General features: G+C 46.8%; 1 protein-coding gene and 2 long non-coding RNA genes across 9 annotated transcripts in view; 2 read left to right on the top strand and 1 right to left on the bottom strand.

Annotated features, from left to right (window-relative positions):
- Positions 1 to 25,643, bottom strand: part of sdk2b (sidekick cell adhesion molecule 2b) — a 152,271-nt gene that overhangs the window by 4,107 nt on the left and 122,521 nt on the right. For 3 of the 7 annotated variants that reach the window (XM_052070702.1, XM_052070700.1, XM_052070704.1), the window contains 40 exons: positions 22,509 to 22,642; positions 21,746 to 21,857; positions 21,462 to 21,652; positions 20,433 to 20,516; positions 20,024 to 20,218; positions 18,954 to 19,070; positions 18,304 to 18,471; positions 18,115 to 18,217; positions 17,123 to 17,299; positions 16,881 to 17,017; positions 15,832 to 15,979; positions 15,118 to 15,258; positions 14,158 to 14,339; positions 13,926 to 14,041; positions 13,488 to 13,683; positions 13,314 to 13,412; positions 12,906 to 13,097; positions 12,500 to 12,621; positions 12,090 to 12,199; positions 11,721 to 11,871; positions 10,376 to 10,613; positions 9,576 to 9,691; positions 9,305 to 9,494; positions 9,067 to 9,165; positions 8,805 to 8,999; positions 8,394 to 8,595; positions 8,168 to 8,271; positions 8,015 to 8,085; positions 7,792 to 7,924; positions 7,319 to 7,375; positions 7,140 to 7,241; positions 6,611 to 6,726; positions 5,917 to 6,103; positions 5,690 to 5,827; positions 5,189 to 5,401; positions 4,987 to 5,112; positions 3,559 to 3,723; positions 3,302 to 3,442; positions 1,824 to 1,986; positions 979 to 1,108 (listed from right to left, as the gene is read on the bottom strand). In XM_052070702.1, coding sequence (XP_051926662.1) covers positions 979 to 1,108; positions 1,824 to 1,986; positions 3,302 to 3,442; positions 3,559 to 3,723; positions 4,987 to 5,112; positions 5,189 to 5,401; positions 5,690 to 5,827; positions 5,917 to 6,103; positions 6,611 to 6,726; positions 7,140 to 7,241; positions 7,319 to 7,375; positions 7,792 to 7,924; positions 8,015 to 8,085; positions 8,168 to 8,271; positions 8,394 to 8,595; positions 8,805 to 8,999; positions 9,067 to 9,165; positions 9,305 to 9,494; positions 9,576 to 9,691; positions 10,376 to 10,613; positions 11,721 to 11,871; positions 12,090 to 12,199; positions 12,500 to 12,621; positions 12,906 to 13,097; positions 13,314 to 13,412; positions 13,488 to 13,683; positions 13,926 to 14,041; positions 14,158 to 14,339; positions 15,118 to 15,258; positions 15,832 to 15,979; positions 16,881 to 17,017; positions 17,123 to 17,299; positions 18,115 to 18,217; positions 18,304 to 18,471; positions 18,954 to 19,070; positions 20,024 to 20,218; positions 20,433 to 20,516; positions 21,462 to 21,652; positions 21,746 to 21,857; positions 22,509 to 22,642 — 5,761 coding nt within the window. The remainder of the gene's footprint in view (positions 1 to 978; positions 1,109 to 1,823; positions 1,987 to 3,301; positions 3,443 to 3,558; positions 3,724 to 4,986; positions 5,113 to 5,188; positions 5,402 to 5,689; positions 5,828 to 5,916; positions 6,104 to 6,610; positions 6,727 to 7,139; positions 7,242 to 7,318; positions 7,376 to 7,791; positions 7,925 to 8,014; positions 8,086 to 8,167; positions 8,272 to 8,393; positions 8,596 to 8,804; positions 9,000 to 9,066; positions 9,166 to 9,304; positions 9,495 to 9,575; positions 9,692 to 10,375; positions 10,614 to 11,720; positions 11,872 to 12,089; positions 12,200 to 12,499; positions 12,622 to 12,905; positions 13,098 to 13,313; positions 13,413 to 13,487; positions 13,684 to 13,925; positions 14,042 to 14,157; positions 14,340 to 15,117; positions 15,259 to 15,831; positions 15,980 to 16,880; positions 17,018 to 17,122; positions 17,300 to 18,114; positions 18,218 to 18,303; positions 18,472 to 18,953; positions 19,071 to 20,023; positions 20,219 to 20,432; positions 20,517 to 21,461; positions 21,653 to 21,745; positions 21,858 to 22,508; positions 22,643 to 25,643) is intronic. The other 4 variants (XM_052070701.1, XM_052070705.1, XM_052070703.1 and 1 more) reach the window with 3 other exon arrangements.
- On the top strand, positions 8,488 to 9,212 carry LOC127604003 (uncharacterized). The gene is made up of 3 exons (XR_007963180.1): positions 8,488 to 8,617; positions 8,769 to 8,994; positions 9,071 to 9,212. It is a non-coding gene; the product is annotated as an uncharacterized LOC127604003 (long non-coding RNA).
- On the top strand, positions 18,516 to 19,259 carry LOC127604007 (uncharacterized). The gene is made up of 2 exons (XR_007963185.1): positions 18,516 to 18,793; positions 18,965 to 19,259. It is a non-coding gene; the product is annotated as an uncharacterized LOC127604007 (long non-coding RNA).

Genomic DNA, 25,643 nt, shown 5'->3' with positions numbered 1-25,643 from the left:
GAAGACAAAAACCCATGTCTTAAAAAAAGGGGGGCATGGGGGGTCTCAAACACGTAGGGAGAAGCAGGATTTAAAAGACAACATTTCCCACAGAGAACGCAGCTGGAGAAACTCTCCGTGACCATTCCGGAGATTTGGGATGCAGAGAACGCAAAAAAAAAATAAAAAATAAAAGCAGGAATGTCGGCCAGGTGGGGAAATGAGGAAACATTGAGGGAACGTTATCAAGTGGTGAAAGTTCCTTTCTGAGCCGATTCATTGGGGTGGGGGGTAAGAGGCCTATTGAGGGGTAGGGGGTGGTGTTTAAAGGCGACCAGAGAGGATTTTGGGGCGTGGGGGGTTCATAACAGGATTGTTTAGTTGACAATTTTGGGAATGACGCAGAATACACGAAAGGCAATATTCAAGGCTTTCTAAAACAAGTCTACTTCTTCCACCTTGACCCCTTTCTTGCTCGGCTGGCACAAAGCCCAGACCGTGAGATAATTCGCCCCCCCCCCCCCCCCCCCAAAAAAAGAGAGGGGAGACATAAATGAAGAACACATATGCATGGAAGACATCCGGGAATAAAATGTTCCCAAACAACACCGGAGACACACATGGCAGTGGGAAATGGGAATCAAGAGGGAGAGGGAGACAGAGAAAGGAGAGGGGGGTTGACTCTGGAAATGATGGCTACTCTGACTCAGCAGACGGAAAACGGCGGAAAACTACAACCGCTGTTGAGGAAGAACAGCCGACACCCCGAGACAATGTCCACATGAAGGCGGGCAGTTTGAATTAAAATAAATAGGGAGAAGGGGGGAAAACCCCCCAACAAAAACAACAAAAAAATACTGCAGAGCCGACGATGCAGAGTGGAGTGCGCACACGGACATGATGAAAGACCCCCCCCCCCCCCCCCGCCCCATTCCCTCTGCCCCCCGACTAACATAAATCCAGTTTTCAAAAAAAATGGATCGTGTGTTGCTAGAGTACCTGCGAGTCGGAGATTTCGGACGGTTTCTCGGTCAGGCTGCTGCTCTCCACAGGGATTAAGTCGTTGTACTTTGTGCTCACGTCTTCATCTGAGTAGTTGAGACTGCCTGGACTTGGCCTGGGAGGTGACCTGCATAAAAAAAAAAAATCGGATTTGTACGTGATCAATTTAATACTTGACGCATCATAAAAAGGATTGGCAGATTTCAGATACCGCAAAGCAGATCCTTGATGAGGGTGGATTATTCATTATTCCTTTTTATCGATCTTGATCTTTGGTTTCGCGTGATTGGACTTGCGATATTTCATATGGGTATTCTCTGTGTTCTTTGCAAGCATTTTTGGTTTCACGCGTTGTTGTTTTCCTGGCCCCTTGCGACCAGTGATTTGAGTCCCTACTCCGTCGGCGCGCTGATGAAAAAATGTGGCCCCCCTCCATCTTTGAAGATTCCCATTCCAGCTCTAAAACCATTTATTTGAAAAACTCATCCATCCATCTTCATGTGTAATGTCCATCTTTGTGTTATACTTATCCGAGAAAGCTCGACTATGAAACTAAGCTGTGGGCAATGAGATGCCAAGTTAAAAAAAAAAACAATTGAACTTAACTCTGCGCTCGAACCCGCACTAATCGGAAGAAAATCAGCCGTAAACACCCCCGCCTGTCCGACACGGCTCGGAATTAGCCGGACTGCGGTAGGATTAAGAATTGTTTGAATTGGGATCCGGCGGATGAGGCAGCAGGCCAGGCGCGAGGATTCTTTACTATTTCGAAAGCCGAGATCAAGACACTGTATTAATCCAGAATCATCGGGGTTTCGGAAGCGCCGTTGCATAGGGCAGACCTGGTGTAGACGCCGTTCTTCCGGCAGAAGGAGTTCTTGACGGACAGCCTGCGGTTGTTCAACTCCAGGGTGGGGAAGCGACCCTCGTCCAGGCTCACCATGTCGCCGTGCGTCAGCGCATTGCAGTTGGCGTTGTTACCTGCGGCGCACACGTACAGAGACACTGTGTGACCACAGGCCCGAGCGGGATGAGACCGTTAGAATTCTTATCTCCATTCTTTCATATGTTGCATTAGTGGAACAGTTTTGCTATATTTAAAATGTACCGTATTGGCCCAAATATAAGACGACCCCCTCTTTTTCAAAACTCTAGTTGGAAAAAAGACTTTTTGAACACCAAATTAATTTTTATACAGAAATAATTACAGTTCGTCTGAAAAAAAATATTATAACAATATATTTGAGAGAAAAAGCATGTTATTTTGCCCCATTCAAATCTAAAGTGCAATCACATTCGTAAATGGATGGCTTCTGGTTTTTGAAATGTAAATTACATCATAAATTCTCCTAAGCTGCCGGTTAACCTGGCCGATCTTCGACCCACTGTTCTCCAGATTGTCACTACGTGTCTCCATTTTCTGTTATCTCTTCTATTTTCTTCTCCTTTGCTTTTATACCGCTATTTTTATTTTTATTCTTCGTGGCAAGGGTTCACTTTGGAGTGGGGAGTCAAATTCAGCATTCGCTTCATTGATATCTGGCGCCATCTAGCGTCGTCAATGGGTGTAATGTCTAGACCCGAATATAAGACGACCCCCCACTTTTTCAGTCTTCTTTCAATGAAAAAAACACCGTCTTATATTCGGGCCAATACGGTATGTATTGTTTTATTTTTTTTACACCCGCGATCTAATGAAACAATCAGTTAATTGTTTTACTGTAAGCAAAATTCTAAATACAATTTGAGTCAAGAAAAAGATTAAAAAAGCGAATGACCAGGCCAGCCTGTCCATCTTAAAAATAAAACGTGGCCCCGGTGCACAAAAGCCGACCCCTGCGTTAGAGGTTGAAAACATTCTTTGCGAGCGGGGCCTCCACGGTCGCAAGTGACTTAAGGTCAGCCGCCAGTGACTTAAGGTCAACTGGCGGCTACACACAAGTATGTGAGTGAAAAAAAAAAACACACCAAAGCTTGCTACGGAGGTTTGTGTCAGGAGAGAGACGGGGACGGCTCTTGTTTTTCGACTCTCAGTCAAATGAATAGACGGGCAGTAAGTGACCCTGCTGGGGCAACCCCCCCCCCCCCCCCCCTACGGATAGCCAAGCCGCCTTAGAAGTGCAGAGCGAGGCAAAACAATGTCAAAGGACAAGTTCCGACCTTGCCCGGCGACATCGCTTCACCAACATCTGTTTCCGGACAAATTTATGGACGGGTTATCTGCTCGTTAAACCAAAACATGATTTACGAGGACAAAAATGTTGGGGGAGTTAAAAAAAAAGTTGTAAAGCAACGTGGTTACCGTGTGGGTGGGCCTCACCTGATTCTGACTTCTTTGCATACTTCTTGCTCTGCCCTCGGATGATGAGGATGAAGACCAGCAGGAGGATGAAGATTAGCCCTACAAGGGCAACCACCACCAAGAACCACCACTCCTCGTAGAAGGGGGACACTTTTTGGGCTGGTGGTGTTATTAAAAAAATAAATAAATAAAAGAGGAGAAGTCAAAGTTGTACTACAGTGGATTGATGAGTAACAAATGACGTCAAGATGCATGTTTATGGCAGAAAGGAGTACCTGATATGGAAGGAGTGGGTAGGCTCGGCGCGCCGTAACCGTAGTCGTTCACGCCGATCACTCGGAAGTCGTAGCTGACGCCCTGCTTCAGAATGTCCATGTTGAACGTGTGTGACGTCACTTCCTTGGGGATGTCCTTGATCAGGATGTCCCACAGCCCGTCGTCTGCAAAGCCAATAGAAACCGTGTCCTTGTTAACGTGGGGCCAAACGTATCGTTCGATTGATATTACATATTTTCACTTCTTTACGACCATAGCAGTTATCAAAAAGAGTTTCCTCTTGTTAATTCAAAGTAGGGATTCAAAATAAAGTTTCTGGTCCGGCGGGGGGTTTGCAGTTAGGGTATCAAATCTAGGGTTCAAGCAGAGTGAGAGGGGTAAGTCCAGGTGTGGGTTTTTGCCCTCTCTGCTCCTCATGATCTCTCCCTTCTACTTCAGGTAAGTAGTTATGATGTAAATTTATTCTATGGTTTGGGAACAGCGCGTCTAAAATAGGCAGAACCAAAGATTTACTTGTTCAACTTCACACTCGATGGGTGGGCAGAAACTCCAGTGATCCGACTGCTGTATTTGTTTGTATAAACATAAAAAAGTCCGTTTTCCAGAAAGTGTCCTCTTTAAGATAAACCGTGAGCAATTCATCAGTTTCGCAGCTCCGGCAGGCATAAAAAAAAATGTGGGTAATATTTCAGTATTTCAGTGTTGCCAGAGAGCTTTAATTACATGCCTCCGCTGCCGGTTGTAAACACCACGCTAACTCTTAATGGGCCACACACGCACTCAAAACAAACACAACGCAACTCATTAGTCACAATGCAATAGACACTGGAAAACATTCAAAAAGTTGTCCTTGCATGAAGAGGAGGCATTGTATCGAATGGGCAGAACGCAGCAGTCAAGGTCTTCGAACCAGCATGGCGGCTGCTGCCACGCCAAACATGAGCACAGACATGATTATTATTATTATTTTTTAATTGTAGCTGCAAACAATTGCATATGTGCGATCCAGAGAAGTCTCGTTATTTTGTATGAGCAGCTGCCATGTTTTTGTGATCTGCAATTTCGTATGCAAGATATTAAGTCAAACTGCAATTCAACAGAGGGGTTCGTCTTTTTAGCAATTACCCACAATGCACTACCGGCAGCCATATTGGAGGGCTGTTCTAAACAAGCCATACACGAAGTCTATTCGTCTATTTGTGTATGGCTCGTTTATAACAGCCCTCCAATATGGCCGCCGGTAGTGCATTGTGGGCAATTGCTAAAAGGACAGAGCCCTCTATAACAAAGCTTGCTTGTCATAATATTGTCCGAACTGATCAATAAGCTCTTAAAAGAGCCCCGGATGGCGAGCGGGTGGCAGATGGTGACACTTGACACTGCTTTTCCTCCCTTGAAGGACTCCTCCAAAATCTCGCCACACTCACCAGAAGGCCTGGCTTCGATGACGTAGCGCGTAATCGGAGCGCGTCCCGGGTCACCGCTGGTCCAGTGGATGGTCAGCGCTGAGCCATAGCGAGTGATAAAGGGGTCTCCGGGAGGTCCCGGGGATCCTGCGAAGCAATCACAGAACTATTTAAGCATTTCAAGTTAGGATAGAAAAAAAAAATCCATGGCGTCAGCAGCTACCTTCTCCAGGACCGGTGGTGATGTTGGCCTCCACCTCAGGCCCGTACACAAAGGTCCGGGCGCGAATGCGGAAGTTGTACGTGGCGCCGTCAGCCAAGTCCTTGAGCTTGAGCCAGAGCGGGCCGCTGCCCTTCACGTCCATCATGACGGTCCGACTGACGCCTGGGGGGGAGGAGGGGGAGTGGAGACAGTCGGCACAGGTCGCGGAAGACTCTGCGCAAACATATCACATTTACAGCACTTCTTACACAGGACAGACAATGCAATGCAGTTAGTCAGTCGTCGCGGTAAATTCTAAAAAAAATCCTAATGGTATTCTCTTGTTGGCATGATTAAACAGGATACCTCAACTAGCCATAAATTGCAGCGGTTGGATAAACTGTGCTGGGCAACGACGCCCTTTAATCAAACATACATTTAAATTCATACTCAACCGCTTTTAAAGCTGTTATTATTTGCTAAGCCAAGCAACGGTGCAGAGAGGGAGGACGAGAGTTATACCGTCTATGGGCGTGCAGGGTTCGTAGACCAGACGGTAGCCCTCGATGATGCCGTTAGGGAAAGCGGGCTCGCCCCACGACACGTTAACTGAGGAGGTGGTGAGCTCGCTGAAGTGGATGAAGCTGGGGGCGCTGGGGGCTGAAACACAAAAAATGACATTGTGGTCGCTCTCGGCACACCACACGCTCACCGTGTGCCCCAATATATGCCCAAATGAGCTTATCTACCTGCTTGTTGAGTGCGCCCCCTGATGGCGGGGCTGCGTGGTCCGTCCCCGGCGGCGTTAAAGGGGGCCACGCTGATCATGTAGCTGGTGTAGCCGGTCAGGTTTTTCAGCTTAACGCTTCCCTCTGGCATGAACAGGGTCCGCAGACGCTCCGTCTCGTTCTTGCGCTGGGCCTCCCAAAAGTAGACCTTTGGTGGGAGGAGTTACATTTGGAAGATTTGTTTTGCTCTCAAGAAGCATTGATTCATGTCATTTGCTGCGTTGGGTCTATCTCGGTGACAGACTGAGACTGCTGTTTTCTTCCCCGATCAAAACAATGTTGTCTTCTCCTGTGATCAAAACAGTGTGCCTCCCTAGCGGATAATCCACAAATTGAATTTTATTGAAAATATTCCTTCTGTGTTTTCAATGCATTTTTTGTTTCACTTGATGATGATCCTGCGGGTCGGATCGAACCTCCTTGGGGGCCGGTTCCGGCTCGCAGGCCGTATGTTTGACATTTTAATTTAGATGAATGAGATAAATTTGGTCTAAACAATTGTTTTTAATAGTAGTGTTGGTTGGATGTTTTAAATACATTTGATGTTATGAGTTACATTTATTTGTCGTTACATCTGGTTAAACTAGTACCCTATGGATGAATTAGTAACATCAAGTTGAATTCCTCTTCTTGTGGACCACTTTTTGTTTTTTACCTTGTAACCTTGGATGTCGCCATTTTGAGCGCTGATTGGCGGCGGGTCCCATGTGACGTCGAGTTGGGTGGCACTGGCGGACTGAACGGCCACGTTCTGCGGAGGCGCCGTGGGAACTAAACACCACCACATCCCATTATTAGGACCTCATACGAGACATTATATGCTTAATAGAGCAGCAAATGATGAATAAAAAATAACAATCATGATAATAATAATAATTAAATGATGTGAAGGAAAATTGTAAATAGTACTGCGATTTATCCATTTTGTGTTCATATTGCATTTAATTGAAATATGTTTGTTGTTTTTTTTTCTCTTTCTTCTTTCTACATACATTCTTGCTGCTGGAGGCTGTAAATTTCCCCAGTGTGGGACGAATAAAGGATATCTTATCTTATCTTAAATAATATGTTGCAGATAGTATGGCTGACAGGCCACATATACACACACATAACTGTCCCAACATTTAAACTTCACCAAAGTTTGCCCACTACCTATACGATGCTTATCAAGAGCATGCACACACCTGCTTCCCCGACAAACACTTCCTGGGGCGGGCTGATGGGCCCCTCGCCAACGGCGTTGTACACGCTCATGCGGATCTCGTACCGCTTGTGCTTGCTCAGCTCTGTGACAGTGTTGTGCAGCAAATTAAACCAATCAAATCATACTTTGTGTTCCTGTTGTGGTTGTTGTGAAACTTACTGTCCAGCTCGAACTGCGTCAGAGAGGCGTCGCTCAGATTGCGGATGCTGTATGGTGCTGTGTACGGGAGCGGAAGTCACGTTAATGTTATTGTTAATATTATATTTAAAATGCATCATTTTCAAATTATTCAAGGATGAAATGCGTAACATCAGTATGAAATAAGTGAATAATTATGAGAACTCTTTTTGGGGCATGTTGGAGGGAAACCGACGCAGGCACAGGGGAGACACATGCAAACTCCAAATCGCAGGCAGGAGCCCGGATTTGAACCCAGGACCTTGGAATTTTGAGGCGGCTGAGCTCACCAATCATTCATGTATCATTCAGTCAAATAAAATACTACATTGACATTTTGGTGGCTCTGTTGACAAAAGCACACAGTGCAGTACAGAAATGCTTACATTCCGCCACCTAGTGGTTCATTTTTAAAATGTTGCCATTCATTTTATTATTATAATTTTTGGTCTCACCCGTGAGGTCAGCCCACGCAGACATGCTGTTGATGGCGTGGAGGGAGTAACCTCGGAGACGGTCGTACAGCAGCTCCCGATAGCGGATGTGGAAGCCCAGCAGGATGCCATTGATCCTCTCCTCGGGGGGCGGCTGAGAGTGGAGTACGCAAGGATCATTTACGTCCTTCGTATTATTTTCAAAAAGAGAAGAAAAAGAAAAAGTAACGCGTCTTCTTTTTACCTTCCAGCGAATCAGCACTGACGTGGTGGTGTGTGGTGTGACGGAGAAGATGACGGGCGCTTCGTCCGGCGCTGGTTTGGTCAAGCACGGCAAAGGATCGAGTGGAATGAGCTGCATTTGACTCACTTGGGTTACATTTGGCGCATTGCCTACCATCCTGCAGAGTGGTGATGGCATCGCTCTCCTCGCTGTATTCGCTGTCGCCGATGTCGTTGGTCGCTTTCACTCGGAACTGATAGGACGTGAAGGGCTTCAGCCTTGGCAATACAAAGCGCAGCAGAGTGTCTGATTATCAGGATTATTATGACTACATATGTGCTGAGTATCGATTTTTCCCTTTTGCAAACAGAAAAAAAAAATGCTATGATGAAACGGCTACCTGGAGACAACGTAGGAGGTGGCGTCATGGTTGACGGAAGCCGAATGCACGGTCCAGTTGCTGTCGGGGAGCTGGCGGAGCTGCACGGTGTAGTAGCGCACAGGCGAGAGGCCGTCGCTGCCGGGCTCCCACGACAGGAGAACGCGGCGGGCGCGCACGTCCTTCTGAGGCACGGCGGGGCGGCTGGTGGGCTGCGGGCGAGCTGGCGGGGGACAGGAAGCAGAGTTAACACCTCATAATGTCAGCAGATAACATCTAACAATATATTTGAGTTATTTATTTTGGTTGAAATGGACACAGATTGATCATTTGCAGATGGAAAAACATATTTTAATAATAAAATAGTGCTTTGCGTTTATTTTCTTGTTCTTAAAGCGCGTGAAAACGCGATTCAACTTGACCTCACGTTACCTCGTTTCTCCGTGGTGACCACCAGCGCCTCAGCAGCCTTGCCCCAGCCCTTGCGCGTCTGCGCCGTGATGCGGAACACGTAGACGCACTCAGATTTGAGGCCGGTGACGGTGTACTGGCGGGCGCTGGGGTTGAGCACGTCCACGGTGGCGGTGTTGCCGTTGCTGGAGTTGAGGTGGTACGTGATCTGGTACGCTGGTACACGGGAAGAGGGCCACTCAAGTACACTGCCGAGGACGAAAGAGGACAAATCTTTGCTTACCCAGGATGATCCCGTTGGGTTGGGAGGGCGACTGCCAAATCAGACGAACCCAAGTGGTGCGCACCTCCGGGAACAGGATGCCCATCGGTGGTCCTGGCACTGCAGGAGGGAGATGATGTCACGATGATGACATTTTTCAAGCCATGCAACGCTTTCAATATCCTTCCAGACCCCCACTTAATCTTGCAAAGCCCCGTCCGTGGTGAACGCGTCTAAGAGAATCATCCAAAATGTCTACCGTCGTCCAGGGTCCTCTGAAAGATGGCCGGAGAACTGGGCCGTCCGTCTCCTACGCGGGTGAACGCCAGCACCTGGATCTCATAGAGGACATATTTGCCCAGACCCGTCAGCTGGACGCTGTGCGTGACGTTGCCCTCCACCATCCAGAACCGGGCGCCGCTGTCTGAGTCCTTCTCTTTGTACACCACCTGCCAAATGGCAGAGAATGAAAAGAAATTGCATAGAGCGGCATATGCCGTGCAGTACACTTCAAAGGTTGTCACCCAGACCTTGTAGCCTAAAATGAGTCCATTTCGGTCCGGCTCGGGTACTTCGGACCAGCGCACCAGGACGCTGCTGGAGGTGGTGGCTAAGGCCGACACGTTGGTGGGTCCGCAGGATGGCACTGAACAACAAAATGTCAGCAAATAGTATTTAACGCGTGCATTACATTTCAAGCAATATTCAAAACATTCATTCATTCAGTCATTCATTTTCCAAGCCGCTTGATCCTCACTAGGGTCGCGGGGGGTGCTGGAGCCTATCCCAGCTGTCTTCGGGCAGTAGGCGGGGGACACCCTGAATCGGTTGCCAGCCAATCGCAGGGCACACAGAAACGAACAACCATTCGCACTCACACTCACACCTAGGGACAATTTAGAGTGTTCAATCAGCCTGCCAGGCATGTTTTTGGAATGTGGGAGGAAACCGGAGCACCCGGAGAAAACCCACACAGGCCCGGGGAGAACATGCAAACTCCACACAGGGAGGCCGGAGCTGGAATCGAACCCGGTACCTCTGCACTGTGAAGCCGACGTGCTAACCACTGGACTACCGGGCCGCCTATTCAAAACATATTAAGCATCAATAGAATGACATGAGATGCTATTATTTCGCTGCTAGCCTCTTGATACATCTTTATTATCCAATATTTTTTTTGTCTATAGCATTTACTTATTAGCCTTTACCAAATTATGCGGAGTAATTGTGATGTTAAATTTTGAAGGAAAAAAAAAATACTTCAGCATGTAGCGGTGAGCCTTAATGGCGCACGGGCAGGTCAAAGCTAACCAATAGAAAATAATCTCACCCGACTCCCGTGTCCGGCCTCTGATTGGCGGGCTCCAGGGTCCAAGTCCGATGCCATTGAGGGCCTGCACCCTCACCTCGTACTCGGTCCATTCCTCCAGGTCCTCGATCGTAAACTCCCTCTCCAAGCGGTCGGCGATGGCTTGGGTGAGCGGGCGACCCGATGAACCCGCCTTGGAGTACTCCACCCTGTAGCCCACCTGTTCGGCATTACCGTTATACTCCCACTCAGGCAGAGGCTGCAGAGGGAGCGAGAGACGAAATTGAGAGTGCGTGGAGGGTGCGAAATGTGATTGACAGCCGTGCCCGGATGCACCCGGTTTATACTTCGACCATGAATCGCACTGAGACGTTGACACCATATTGGATCTGGTAACGTAGCGCGACTGCCGCGTCATCCATCTACCATTGCGAATGTACTCGGCGTTTAACACCCAGAGCCAGACCTCATGAGATTAAAGCAGCATAATGGCTATTGATTGTATTTGGCCATTATAACATCATTTTGCAAATAGACTTTGCTGACTTGGTGGCGAATAATACTGTGAATTCCCGCGGCGAAAGCAGCCTCCAAACAATGACATCTTTCCAATTTAATTAAATTGGCCTGAAGTAATGACTCAGATTTTTCAAAGTTGCTCAGCGAGCTTTTCTAATACGATGCAGGCAGGCTTTGAAATGAACTTTTTTGCTCACCAGCCCATTATGCTGGTGACTCTCTGAAGTAAACAGCTAATAAGAATCTCCACCAGCCATTTTTTTCCAGCTCTGCTGCTTACCATGTTACATGATTTTGGTAATCTATTATTATTATTATTATCATTATTATCGTTACAAAAACCTGATGTGCTCGAGAAAAATGAGGGCAGATTCGAAATCAATACAACAACAAAAAAAATCTCAAAAAGTTTACAGGACTTGCAACGCTGATTAAAAAAAACAAAATAGTAAAAACGTGTTGACCACTAATTACATACACAGATTGAGATTGATAATATAATAAAGTTTTCCACTTCATCACAGCGAAGTGATTAGATTATTTGCTGAGGATCTCACAGCATTCAAAGCGTTACTTTGGTGTCATTTTGTTGCCAAAAAACAATAAATTCAGGAGCTTTAGTTTGACAAAAGTAGTGCCTTGCTGCCATCTTGGCGTCAACAACGTCGAGATGAGTTGACCGGTTTTCATTTACTCAAAAACAATGCTTTGCTTCCGCGCATCTTAAGAGTTGAGAACCTCTTTGAAGTGAATTGCGCAGCTTCATTTGGATAAAAAGCAGCATCCGGAAGTCGCTCAATGAGGCGTTCGGAAATGTCAAAGGTCGCACCCGTCCGGCTCTGCTTACCATCCATCTTAACCACAGGCTCGTCTCACTGGCGGTGCGCAGCGTGATGTTGGCCGGGGCAACATCCGGAGGGGCAGGAAGCGTTTGGATCTTCCTGGAAGGTTGACTGGGGGGGCTGCTGCCCACAATGTTCACCTGACGCATACGGAACCTGGAGATTGAATTCCAATGAACCACCACATTGATGTCTTTTTCACCATCATCATCAAATCCTCACCGTGGCTAGAAACCCTGATCTGAAACCCTCGCCATTCTTTGAAGCCCTAACTCAAAACCTTAGCTTCAAACCCCTAGCATGAAACCCAAACTTGAAACATTAAAATTTGCTTCAAACGTGAACTCCACTTTGCCCGCATGATGTTTTCCTACCTGTAGAAGGTGTACGGATTGAGGCCAGGAACCTCCAGGGAGCGAGCGTCTGGTAGATTGGACACTTGGTGGATCATCACCCAGTCTTCATTGTCTCCCACAGCACCCACCTAAGACCACCGATCAGGGATCAGTATTAACCCATTTAATCCCAAATTTTTCCCAGACATTTAACTCATTCAGTACTTGCCAATTCTGGTCTGAAAAGACGTTTAAAAACGTCTTTGGGAGTGAATGAGTTAAAAGTCAAAATAAGGTGTCATTGGTAGCACTTTTAAGTAATCAATAATACAATTTTTGATAGCCCTGTAAATTAAATCATTGTTGTCCTTCACAAATAATACCGGTGGGATTAAATGGGTTATCACAAGTACAATTAGACGATGTGCGATCAGGTCCTCCGAGCTCACCTGGGCTTCCACCTGCCAGCGGGAGATGGAAGTCTTGCCGTCGTAACCCGGCTTGAAAAGCAGGCTGACGGAGCGCGGGCCGATGTTGGAGATGGCGATGTTGGTGGGCGGGCCAGGAAGCTCTGGAAGGAAGCGGGAGGTTGACAAAATGACATACGGGAAATTAGAAATAGACGATGGACAATATTTCGTATCGAAAGATGGGGAGGATGAAATTTAAGTGGAGAAAAACCCCAACGAGGGCGTTATCTTTGGACAAAAGTTAGATACATGTACAACATTTTTACAAATATGATATGATAAGCCTATCATCTTTTGTTGGCTCTTCAAAAATCTTTTGTCAAAATGAAAGATTAGATGGAGGTCATCCCCGGGTACTACAGTCAGACCACATCCCCGAACTGACCTGGCGGGACGCCCGACGAGATGGTGGAGGATGACAGCAAGCCTTGTCCCTTGGATGTCATGGCGGCCACCTCAATGGTATACGTGGTGAGCGCGGTGAGTCCAGTGACGCGGTACTCCAGGGTGACGCTCGGCAGGTAGTGGGTGACCCGCGTGTTGGTGCGGTTGAACTCCTCCCACGAGATGCGGTAGCCTGTCGACAGCAACAGACACGGTCAAGAAACATAGATGACATCAGTCGGGGGAATTTTTTAAAAAAAATAATTATGTGGAGTACATGAAATAAGACGACACACACCCAAAAAAAAAAAATCGAAATAAATAACATCAGGGAGATCATGAATATTAATGACTTACTCAATACATAAGATATAGGATGACGTCTGTGAATGTGTATGTGTGCGCACACCTGTGAGGATGCCGTTCTTCTCGCTAGGTTCGCTCCAGCTGACTTTGAGCGATGTGTCGAGAATCTCGGTGAAGCTTAGGTGGCCGACGGCACCTGGTTCTAAATGCCCAAAAAAAAAAAAAAAAGCTTAAAAAGGGCATCATCCCCTTTCATTTCTCCTCGCCGCCCACTTACTGTCTTCGTGCGTCATGACAAGTTTGGGAGGGCTGCGGGGTCCGTCGCCCGGTGTGGTGAAGCACAGTGCCGAGGTGTAGTAGTTGCTGAACTTCTTCAGGCCCGTCACATAGCCCACGTGCACGGCGTCCTGGAAGTTGGGCCGCACCGTCACCGCCGACGCCTCGCGCTCCTTGCCGGGCTCCCATGCCAGCAGCTGGGCGGGATTTAAGACCAACTCTCTCAGCATTTGTATACATCTTTAAGTATGAATGCTTGCTTCTTCAAGCCATGCCAGGAATCCTGGCCAAGAACATAATTTCCATCCCACAAATTCAGCATGCTTCTCTCGCAGCCTTATCTCAGTTTGGCCACAAGAATGAGAAACATGTCCTTTGACGGTGTTAACACGCGATGCTTGAATGAATTGTAATTGGTGGCGCCCGTACGCCCGCCCACCTTGTAGCCCTGGTTGATGCCGTTGATGAACTGCGGGTTGGGCGCGGTCCACGTGAAGCGGATCGCCGTGGAGTTGACGGCCTCGGCTTGCACGTTGCCCGGGGCGATGGTTGGCACTGGGGGGTGGGGGGGGCGCACAGGAAAATAAAAAAACAGATCAACTCCAGATCGATTTATGGATGATAGATAGATAGACAGAAAGAAAATGATAAATTTAACATGAATAAATTACCCCCCTGCAGTGTCCACTCTGTGACCTTGTGGCTGAAGGTGCCCAGGCCCGCCACGTTGTAGGCAGCCACCTCAATTTCGTAGTTGGTCCAGATGATGAGGTCCTCCAGCAGTAGCGTGGTCACGTCCGGGCTGGAGATGTTCTTGATCTGGTAGTCCACCGGCAGCCCCGTTAGACGGTATCTGACGCAAAACACACACACACGCAGACAAACAGCGGTATGAATGAGTGAAACTGTGCAGAGCAATCGACTCTCCGCTAGAGGGAGACAGAGGCCCGACAAAACAAATCACATACTTATATGTTAGTGGTTTTGATTACCGGTACTGTACAAAGAAAACAAGGGTGAGTTCTTTCAGGAAGGGCATCCTGCATAAAAATTGCCCCCCCCCCCCCATCCCTAAAAAAAAATAAATCATGCAAGCAACAACAACTACTGTTGTATTAAAGGAAAACATCTATCTGTCTCATATCATTATTCATGAAGAAAGATTTTCGAGTGACAAAAGTCATGTCATAAGTTTTGACAAATTATTAAGTTGACAAATTACGGTGTATTTTTCTAAATAAATGTGTCCAATTTTAGAATGAAGTCACATTTTACTGCGATGAAAGTTTTCAATAATAAAGTCATGAAAAATATATGCATATTTTTAAGAGAAATGTAGTCATTCGAATAGTATCGTCAAATTGTTAAGTAAAAAAAAAAAGTAAACTTGTAAAGAAATGTTTAATATAAATGCATTGGGTGCTTTTTATGAATCCTCCAAAAAAAGAGAAGCATTTTCCTGTGTCGAGTGGAGGGCAACCATTTAAGAGGAGTACAATTGTATCTTTTCTATTAAAAAAAAATATATCTATATCCAGTTTGATATTATACAACACCAACAACAACAAAACAGTCAATTGCCAAGCAAATGAAAGCGGTGCTTCATGAGTCAATTTCCGGCTCGGTCTTACCGTATTGTGTAGCCCCGCAGGATGCCGTTCTGGTGGCTCTCGGGCGGCGGCTGCCACTGGATCATGATGGACTGGTTGGTGCGACCGCTTGCGATGACGTTCTGAGGAGGAGCGCTGGGAGGCTCCTCTGGCAACGACACGCTACAACACATAGCAAATGCAAACAAGTTCATTTCAGGCTTCTTCAGCAAGTGATGGATGAGTAATTGAGAAGGCACCCTGGAATAAAATAGCCCCAGGTATGAGTCTCCAAATTTGCTGTCGACATTTGGGGCCTTCCAATTGCTCCCCTGGCACAAAAAAAGCAGTCCAAGATTTTAAAAATCCCACCCCAAATTCTTTCGGGACTTTAACAGACAGTTCTATAAATAAGTCTACACAGTGTATACATTGCGGGTTCCCAATGTATCGCATGGGATGACAACTACATCAGACTAAATCGTTTTTCTCCGAGGCGACATGGCAGGCTCACCGCAGTGTGTTTACAAGTGACAACGTGTTTTGTTTGCTTGTGCGTGCGTTCGTGCGCTCTGTCGGGCTATACGGGCTCCCATCCCTCCTTGCCGACTCTTGACTGAAAGGATCACTCAAAACCGTTGCCGTGGAAATAGGCTTGCCTATTTACCGACAAGTTTTTCAACTCAAAAGACCGTCTGTCAACCTTTCTGACCAGAAATGCAGATCGCGCGGTTGCATCGTGAGCTAGCAGCTCACCGCTCCGTCTCCTTGCTGAACTGGCCCTTGCCCACGTCGTTGACGGCGCACAGGCGGAACTGGTAGGAGCGCGCCGGGATCAGGCCACTGACAGTTACCGCAGACGACTCGGGTTCGATGCTGGCCAGCAGGATGGCCCAGGGAGCGTCTGCAAATTACCACATCACATCAGCAACACTGGTCGTGTGCATTTTTGTCATTTTATACATTTTACATTCATGCCAAGTCCAAAACGGGGACACCTTATTATGCCTCATGGGGACTGGGCATGGAGACCCCTGATAAAGATATATCGATAGAAACAAAGTTAAAATGTTACAGGATAAAGTTGTATTTTTCAATGAAAAAAACGTTGTCGTTTTAAAGCCTCACATTTTTATCTTTACCAGAATAAAGTTGGAATTCTTAAGCAAAAAGAGTCATATTTTCAGAATAATGTTGTCTTTTTCAAGTAAAAAAACAAAAATTGCATCAAAATAACGTCAAATCTTTTCATATTTTTCGGAATACAGTTGCATTCTTTCCAGAATAAAGTTATTTTTCTGATGCAAAGTCGAACGCCTCTAAGCAAGAGGCAACATCCTAAGCGAGTTAACCAGCGGGCCTGCTGTGTGCACATCAGCGAGAATTTTCAACAGCTCTCACGCAACAACGCCGCTTTTGTGTCAAGGCACTTGTTCCCCCCCACCAAATATGAAAAGTGATAGACACCCTTAATGACCGGTACTGATCTTAAATTCTTTTTCAACTTCCTTGGCGGGGCGCATGATGCACTATCAGGCCTGTAGGAGTGACGACACATGAGTGTGACGGCTTGAAATCGAAAAGAGCACAGTACACCACAGACAGGGAGTTAAAAAATATATATAAATAAAAAAAAAAAAGTTTAACTTTGGACAATGGACTCTGTGCTCATACGAAACTGCACACGGCTGTGTTGCGGTGTTTGCGCTGACTGCAACTTGTTTGAAATGAAAGTGACTTAGCTTCAGCCTGCCCTGTTACGCTTCCTTGAGCGCACGCGACAAAATAGGGCAAAGGTAACCTACTGTTCTCCGACACCTCCAGGATATAGCGCATCAGCGGGCTGTTGCCGTCGAAGGCCTTGGCCCAGGTCAGGTCAATGGCGCGCCGCTCGGACCTGCTCAGCACGGCCGCGGGGTTCTCGGGCGCATGAGGCAGCTGCCTGCGGCCAACAACACAGACAACAATTACTGACTTTTAAGGGCAAATAAACAGCAAAAAACACAAAACATGGCACCTTCATCTGTAAATGTGTGTGTATATTCACCTAACGCGTAGGTGGGCGCTGCGGGAATCGTTGCCACCGACCGAGGTGACTCGGCAGGTGTAGGTGCCAATGTCGCCGGACCACGTCTGCGAGATGTGTAGGGTGCCATCGGCGTCCTGCTGCACGCGCGGGATGGCGTGCACGTTGATGACCACGCCCTCTTTCTCCCACACGTGCCTGTGGCGGGGCACCCAAGAGCTCACGACAGGACGACAGTCATCCCTCGCTATTTCGCGGTTCGTTTATGGCGGCGTCAGTGCATCGCGGATTTTTTCAAACATATTCATAAAAAAATAAAAAAATAAAAAATAAAATTCATGTACATGGAGTACAGTACTGTATAGGTTGCTCTATGTGACTTGCGGTTGTTTTGCAGCTTCTCGCGGATCATTTAAGGACTTTTTGCGGACTGGTCGCTACTTTGCGGATTTTCATTTATCTCGGGTGGTTTTGGTCCCCATTAACCGCAATAAACGAGGGATTACCGTATTTCATAAAATTGTATTTAATTACGCCATGCATGCGAGCGCTCATCCGTGCATGCGTGTGTGTGTTTGTGTGTGTGTGTATTTCGCAATGACAGTGCAGACAGCACACAAACATAAATCGATTATGATTCAGTTATTGATCAGGCCAAAATGTTGATATTTAAAAATCTCGCAATTTTTGTTAAATACAGAAGGAATAATTCAACACTTTACACAGTCAATAGTACACTGCAATTTCTGTTTGGAAAATATTTCAGAAACACGTATCCTCTTTTATTGGCTTTCTTCTTGCATTTTATGACCGCCATTATGGGAGAACATGCTCGGAATGATAATTAGTTTGCATCGCGCATTGCAAAGAAGCAGCAGCAAGCACCACGGCTCTTAAGTTTGTTCACTTTTATTCAGCCCTGAACTGTGGAGTTACTTTATTCCGGAGGGCTTTATAGCATCCGCCCCAGAAGGTCGCCCAGTGAATCAAACTGCTTGAATGCGTTGGCCTACCTGACATTCACGCTGGGATCGTGCGTGACACCGCAGGTCAGAGCGGCCTTGGTGCCTTTGATGATGCTCTGGTCCTGCGGGGGCGTCGTGATCCGGGTTCGAGCTGAGGAGGCGGAAGGGGGGGGGGGGGCGGGGAGAGATGACGGAATGTTCCGGAACCACGAGAAGCGATAACGCTCTTCTACTTACCCCAGACAATGAGGTCGGCCGACGCCTCGTCGATGCCGCGCGAGTTGCTGGCCATGCAGGTATACGTGCCGGCGTCGGAGATGTGCGAGGGCGAGATGAGCAGGCTGCCCGACTCCAGCAGGGTGAAGCGAGGCAGCTGCACCGAACCGCTCGCCAGGACACGCTCGCCTGATGGATATGAGGCAACGAGGGCGTCGAGAGTTTGTCAAGTTTGTCCATCGTGTCCAAGATGATCTCGCCACACATATTAGCAATGTTATGTTGTGTGAAAAAAAATCAAAAAAAAATCTGAGTATCATATTCAGTACGCTGTACGCATATACAGTTGGCTGCCTGAACGGGCCGCCATGGCTAAATGTAACGCTTGAGCGGAATAGGAGCTCGACGTGGATCACGAGGAGAAACCGGGACAATGTTTTTCCCATTGTGATGCAAAAGAAGAAAAGCCCGGTGCAGGATAAACCTCTGGGATCCAAGCCGGCTTTAGCCAGTAAGCCGCCACAAACTATCCCCCCGTGTGTAATAGATAACATATGTTATAATCCCTAGGTGCGCACGTGACTCTGTGTGTGTGTGTGTGTGTGTGTGTGTGTGTGTGTGTGTGTGTGTGTGTGTGTGTGTGTGTGTGTGTGTGCGTGCGCAATGCAAACCTTTTTGCCAGGTGATAGCTGGTCTCGGAGCACCGGAAGTCTCACAGTGCAGGATGACGGACATCCCGTCAATCACGGTGCTGTCGGAGGGTCCGGCTGTGATGTTGGGAGCGATACCTGTGATGGGCGCGCGCACACACACACACACACACACACACGAGGAATAAGTAAAATATTGCAAAAAGAGAATGTAAGTAAGAGGCAAGGGAGTAATCCCACTCGGTGTACTGTAAGCCAAGCCTCTTGAATTTTTGTCGTTCGTGATTCCTATGACACGTCCTTCACCTTCATGCCGTGCCAAACAAACTTTAAAAAAAAAAAAAAAAAGCTTGCATTTCTAGAGGTCATGTCTTCTGTGGGAATGCAGAGACGCTATCAGCGAGCCAACTAAATAGATGAATTGAAGTGAGAAGTGGAAAAGAAAATCATCGAACAACTCCATCCCCCAAAAAGAAATCAATGAGCGTGTAAGTATCGTGGAATGGAATCCAGGCAATGTGATTGGATGCTGGAAATGCTTTGAGATGATGGCAGTCAGGGCACCATTTTCATTTTATTTTCATCAACCAAAAGTATACTTAATCAAATTGAGGAAATAAAATACAGTAGTGACAAGAGACAGGTGCAAGCATTTTTTCCGATGCACTTGTAGATGGCGTCGTAAACGCCATCATTTTGCGTCCTGAGTGCTATCCCAGCTGTCTCCGTGCAGGGGGCCGTCCGTGCACACCCTGAACTGATTGCCGGCCAATCGCAGGGCAAATAGAGACAACCAATTGCGCTCAGAGTCCCATCTAGAGACAATTCAAAGCGTCCAATCAAGCTCTCGTGCATGTTTTGGCATGTGGGAGGAAACCGGAGTACCCGCAGAAAACCCACACAGGCACGGGGGGAACATGCAAATTGGATGGATTGGTAGGATTTGAAGCCCTGACCACGGCAGATGTTAATCAAATTATTTAATGCAATAATCAATTCAAGTCAAACAATTTGAAAGCGCACCGCTGCTGAACACTGATGGACCCGAAACGCACAATTCAGTCTTGGATGTCATTCTTCGGTGCACTCACTGGTGACGGCGAGATATGTGTTGGTCTGAACCTCGCCCGCCGCGTTCCTTGCAAAGCACTGGAACATGCCGGTGTCGTCGGGCAGGAGGCCGTTGACCTGCAGGCTGCCGCCGGTCAACACCCGATACCGCGGCGTTTTGACCGGGTCGATGGGCGTGGCGTCCTTGTACCACACGATGTCTGGTGGGGGCACACCTGTGGGCGGGGTGGAAAATTTCTGTAAATGTCATAGAGGAATTTATTCTTTATTTTTTTTACCCAACTACTGTATATTTAAAATTTCCTATTAAGAGCCAACCTTTATTTTTGTATCTTAGCGTTCGTTTCATTTTTAATCATTGAATTAATACACCCGTTTCCAACATTGAAAAATGACCACATTGTTGCAATCCTATTCATAGGTATTCACCTCGCGCTTGACAGGGGATGTCCACCACCTTCTCCATCTCAGCCGTGATGTGCTTCTCGGGCTCCTTGATGAACTGCGGCGGCTCTGGGAGGAAGACAGGAGAATGGAAGAAACACCACGGTGATGTAATCTGAAATCCCGCGGCAGCAATCCGCAAAATTTCAAACGAGAACTGACAGATTTAATTGGAGGGGCAAGAAAAGAAGAAAAAAAAAGGACTCGGCCCAGTGGGGTTCGCAAAAACAAAACAAAACAAAAAGACGACGCTAAAAGTCAGATGGAGAGACATTTGGTATTCCGCTTCAGTTTTAGGCCATAACCTTCAAACGGGCAGCAGGGGAGGCTGGCGTCAGTAGACGGCACTCAAAGAGAAAAAAAGTTAAGCGCACCTTGCTCTTTGAATGCCATCGCAACCTTGACGCCATCAAAGCATTCGAAAGTAACTCGGGCATTCATTTGGCTTTCGCCGGGGGCAGCCGACTTAATGGCGGCTTCACACGCGACACCTTTTGTTCGTGTTACGGACTGGCTACAGAGCCATGACGCTGAGGACGATTGGCTGAAGAAAGGGCAACGGCCGGCCAAAAATAAAATAAAATCAATCCATTTGGGGTGGAATAGTGAAACTTTTTGACTACAGGGCTGCGATACGGGATGGGATTTGAGTTTTGACAATCCTCCAAAACCGTTGGAAGGAGTTTGGTCGTAAACTACAGTTACCTCGATCGTTTTGAAGTCAACCACTTGAATACCAATTCAAAGGGCGCCTTGAAAATACGCAAGGATGTTGCTGTTGCCTTTGATCGTTTGGATTTCAAAACACCTTCAATCTGACGGTACAGAGATTTAATTAAGCTACGGATTTGACCTTGCCCCCAAAATATTCTTCAAAGTCATTTTAAAGACAGTCTGGTTCTCGACAAAAAAAAAAGGATTTAACTCATTCACTCCCAAAGACGTTTTTAAACGTCTTTTCAGACAAGGTCTAGAATTGGCTGGTACTGAATGAGTTAAAAAGGCGTGGCTCACCGAGCACGTGCAAGTATGCGCCAGCGCTGACGGATGGCACACTGCTACTGCGAAGCACGGCCTCGCACTCGTAGTAGCCGGCGTCGGCCACCAGAGGGCTCAGGATGGTCAGCCGACGGTTGAAGTCGCTCAGCCCGCTTCGGATCACGACGCCGTTCTTCCGCCAGGTGATGCTCAGCTTGATGAGAGGCCTGCAGAGTGACGAGCAGATGTTGTCTTTTTGCCAGTCTACATTCAGGAGTTGTTATTTTATTTTTGCTATTTTATTTTTTGAGTGTTTTCACCTGGCGTTGGCCACACACTCCATGGTGACTTCCGACGTTCCCGTGACGACGCTGGTGTTCCTTGGCGGGATGATTATGGTGGGTGCGATGGGGTCCGCCGGGCCTCCGACATCTACAGGCAAACAACGCACGCCTTTGTGTGCAACTCTTGTACGAATTTGATCTTAGCATAAGCGACCATTTTCGGAATTGGGATACTAAATGAATAGATTCAATCAATCAAACTAAAATAAATTTTTAAAAATCGAAAAAAAGCTACGTTCAAATTCAGAAACGGATGGAGAAAGGATTTCAGCACCTGCAGCAGCTCCTCTTGTTGTATGTTGTCTGTTTAAGAGGGAGGAAATTTCATCTGTGCGGAGTACATTTGACAATAAAGTTGTACTTGACTTGACTTGACTTGCGTTTCAAGTCTCCTCTAGCAACGGACTAGAATCCTTCATGTATCACAAACTAGGGAGTCCCGTCATGTGGAGGGAATTAAAAGAGAGAGTTGGGGGAAAAAAATGGGGAATTGTGCCCAATAATGCCGCCTGCAACCTCCTGACATGAGCTTTCTTCTGGGAAAGTGGCAAATTGTCAGCTGAGCTCCGGGAGCCGGCATTCCTGTCGGGAGAGTTTGAGACTTGGCAGCCGCTTCAAACTGGCCTTCGTCCGACTGCCTCGCGGGTAAAGAAGCGAAACCCGAGCTGTCGCGTTTTAAAGGCATGATGGGCTGCCTGCCTGCCCGCGTGCGTGTGATTCCACGCGTGTTGCCACTTACTCTCCACCGAGAGCGTGATGGGCTGGCTGGTCTTGTTCTCGCCATTCTTATCGTTGACCGCCTGGACGTAGTAGCGGCCGGCATCTGGCGCCACGGTGGACAGGATGACCAGCGTGTTGTCAAGTGTGATGGCACTAAAAAAAACAAAATAAAAACAAAAACAAAAAAACATAGAACACACATGAAAAAAAATAGATTGCTAACATTTCAGCCAACAGGGGGAAAAAAAATCTACATTCACAATCTGAAATTTTGTGTTTGTTATCAAACTTGGTGTGTCATGCAATGGTCACACATAATGACGAAAATGAAAATCTCAAAGATAAGGTTGTCTTTGAAGAACCCCTGAAAATGGTCATGATGACCCCAAAATGGTAAGTCATCAAATTTGCCATCATGCACCGCCCACACGCACATGCAGCGGTTGACTCACCCATCACGTTTAATAACAGGCAGACAACATCTCAAGGTATTCGGCCAATGGATAGAGAGTGCATTAAAGGTGCCATAATTACACACTTCAAGCCGCATTAGCCCTATTGATCAAGAGCGTGTAAATAATGTGTCGTTGCGAACAGAACAAGGTGTAAATATTGACATTCTCCTCCTCCTCCTCGCAGAAGAGATATGCAACATGATCGTGCGGCACACAAGTTAATTAGCCATCGGTGGGTCTTCCGGACTTCCTGTAAATGGCCACTTTTTGGCAGAAGAACAAGGCGGGGTTCTGGTTCCGAATATGAAATTCTTTGCAAATGAAACGACTCCTGGAAAACTATTCAGTCAACGGCAATGTTAGGATTGGTCGAGTTCCGACGCGAATAAGGCACCTTCTGGTCAGATGACATAAGATCAAAAGGGTTCTTCAATTAACATTCAAAAACAATCCCTGAAACTGAAGAAGCCCAGTGGAAAATTGCAAAACGACGAGAGCGAAAAAAACTAACAAACAAACAAAAAAAACGAAATACTGACATTGCACATGGCGACTACCGCGATTAATCCGCTAACCTTGTGCTTTTCCCATCTGTTGATCAGACTGCACTCAAAATCAGTCGGGTTCTGAAGGTTTTTTTTCTCTGGTCCGCTGGTTTCATCTTCTGGTACGCTGACACTCTTAACTCATTCACTCCCAAAGACGTTTTTAAACGTCTTTTCAGACTTGGTCCAGAATTGGCTGGTACCGAATCAGTTAATTAAATGCTCTGAAGTTCAATCAAAAATTTCACTCAACGAACAATTAATTCCTCCACCGACGATACTCGATCAGCATTTGCAGATGGCTGGACAGCATTCGAATGGCTGCCACCGAGCATCGGGCCGTATGAAGTCTGTTTATTTTAACGCAGGGGAGCTATTTGGGCGGCTAAAACTCATCATCACCAGAAACAAAACATGACAGCTTGTTCTTCGCAAGTGCCGCAATTATCGCTGCTTGTCGCATACCGGTGTAAAAAGCAGCCCGCATTGACTCCCCCCCCCGTATCTTCATATTTCCGTTCGTTCCTCCACCCTGACCACCGTCTCATCATCAGGACGTCGGCGGAGAAGGGGACGGGGGGTGAGAAGTGTTTGGGGGAGGTTCCATTGGGGTATTTCTGTGCACTAAGTGAACAAGCTGCTTGTTGCTACGAGCATTTACAGCTAAGGCAGTACGATATGTTGACTAGAGCTTTGCTTCCGAGCCTTTAAATGCCGTAAAAACGAGAAACTCGTCAACCATTTATAAGACCGTGTCTTGTGTTAGCTGACAGAAATCAAATCTCCACACACTGCAAAGAAGATCCTCCATAAGTTCGACAAACAACCCAGCCTAACTTAAACTCCTCCTTGACATATGTAATGATCTTCGAACATTCAATATGTATCGCTTCAGCAAACTGCATTGATGCCAGGAGGGTTTCAGTGAATCGCTCAAAAGGCCCTACAGGAAAAAAAAAAGAACTCATGAAAAGGTAAATTATGAATGAGAATGAATGAAATCCAGCTTTTTATAGAGCACATTTCATACAAAAGGTAACTCAATGTGCTTCACATCATTTTTAAAAAAAGTCTGATATTTAAAAGCATGTAAAAACATCATAATGGCAGACATTTAAACGCCGAGTAAAGAAAAAGAACAGATAGGCTCACATGACAGTAGATAAATTACGGCAATTGCACAAACGAAAGACACAAAACTTCACTTATGACACCGGGCTCTTTTGTTTTGAAGGAAAGGTCAATAGATTGTCTTCCCTTTCAATGCAACAGTTTGAACTGTCAGAATAACTACGCCATAAAAATCCCAAGGGCGTTTGTTAGAGGCTGTTCAAATGCATTACTTTTTTTATGCCTTTATCCAAATTAATGTTATTTATAGCGCGCTTAAAAAAAAATACCTGGAACAAAGTGCTTCACAAAAAAAATTAAAAAAAAATCCAAAATAAAACATAATTAGTCTTGTTGTCTGCTAGCCAGAGGCTGGGATGCAAAGTATTTGTTTTACGGCGATAGCTCGACCATAATGTAGTTCAACTCTTGTCCTTGACCACTGGAATATGTTCCATGTGAGAACGTTTTATGACGAACTGTCCACAAGCCATTAAAAGCGGATCCGCCAACAACTTTTGGGTACTAGCCCACCAGTTGAGAATCACCGACCGCCTATCTGGGGACTTTCCCCAAGGTGGGACTGGATGGCCGCTTATGATCCGTGGTAAATATTTAATGCCGGCTCGCCGGCGCGACGGTGACGGCGACATACAGAACACGTCGATGAATTATTGATCTCTTCGGGGATGTGAGTCGTAAGAAAGTGTCCAAGAGCGAGTCCCGGGTGACCTCCGAGGACCTTTTGCAAAACGGAGAGACTCAATTTGGCACTTGACTTCTTTACCTGACAGTTAAGGACAGGAGGACGCCACGTCCAGGCGGAGCGGCGCGATGGGACAGGTTCCGCAAGAGATCACTCAATAGTTCCGCCGAGGGGGACGTCTTTGATATACTGGGGCTACTGCTAAAATGAATTCGCCTGTTTTATCCACGCTATAGTCGCGGGTGGAGAGGACACGCCCTGAAGTGGTCGCCAATGGGCAAGACTCGGAAACGATTGATCGAAACAGCTGAGATGATCACCTCGTGTTAAACGATCAA

The sequence above is a fragment of the Hippocampus zosterae genome, chromosome 7 (genome assembly GCF_025434085.1).
Source record: "Hippocampus zosterae strain Florida chromosome 7, ASM2543408v3, whole genome shotgun sequence".
In the NCBI taxonomy this organism is placed as follows: domain Eukaryota; kingdom Metazoa; phylum Chordata; class Actinopteri; order Syngnathiformes; family Syngnathidae; genus Hippocampus; species Hippocampus zosterae.
The sequence above is the reverse complement of the archived record's forward strand: the minus strand, read 5'-3'. Positions and strand labels throughout refer to the sequence as shown.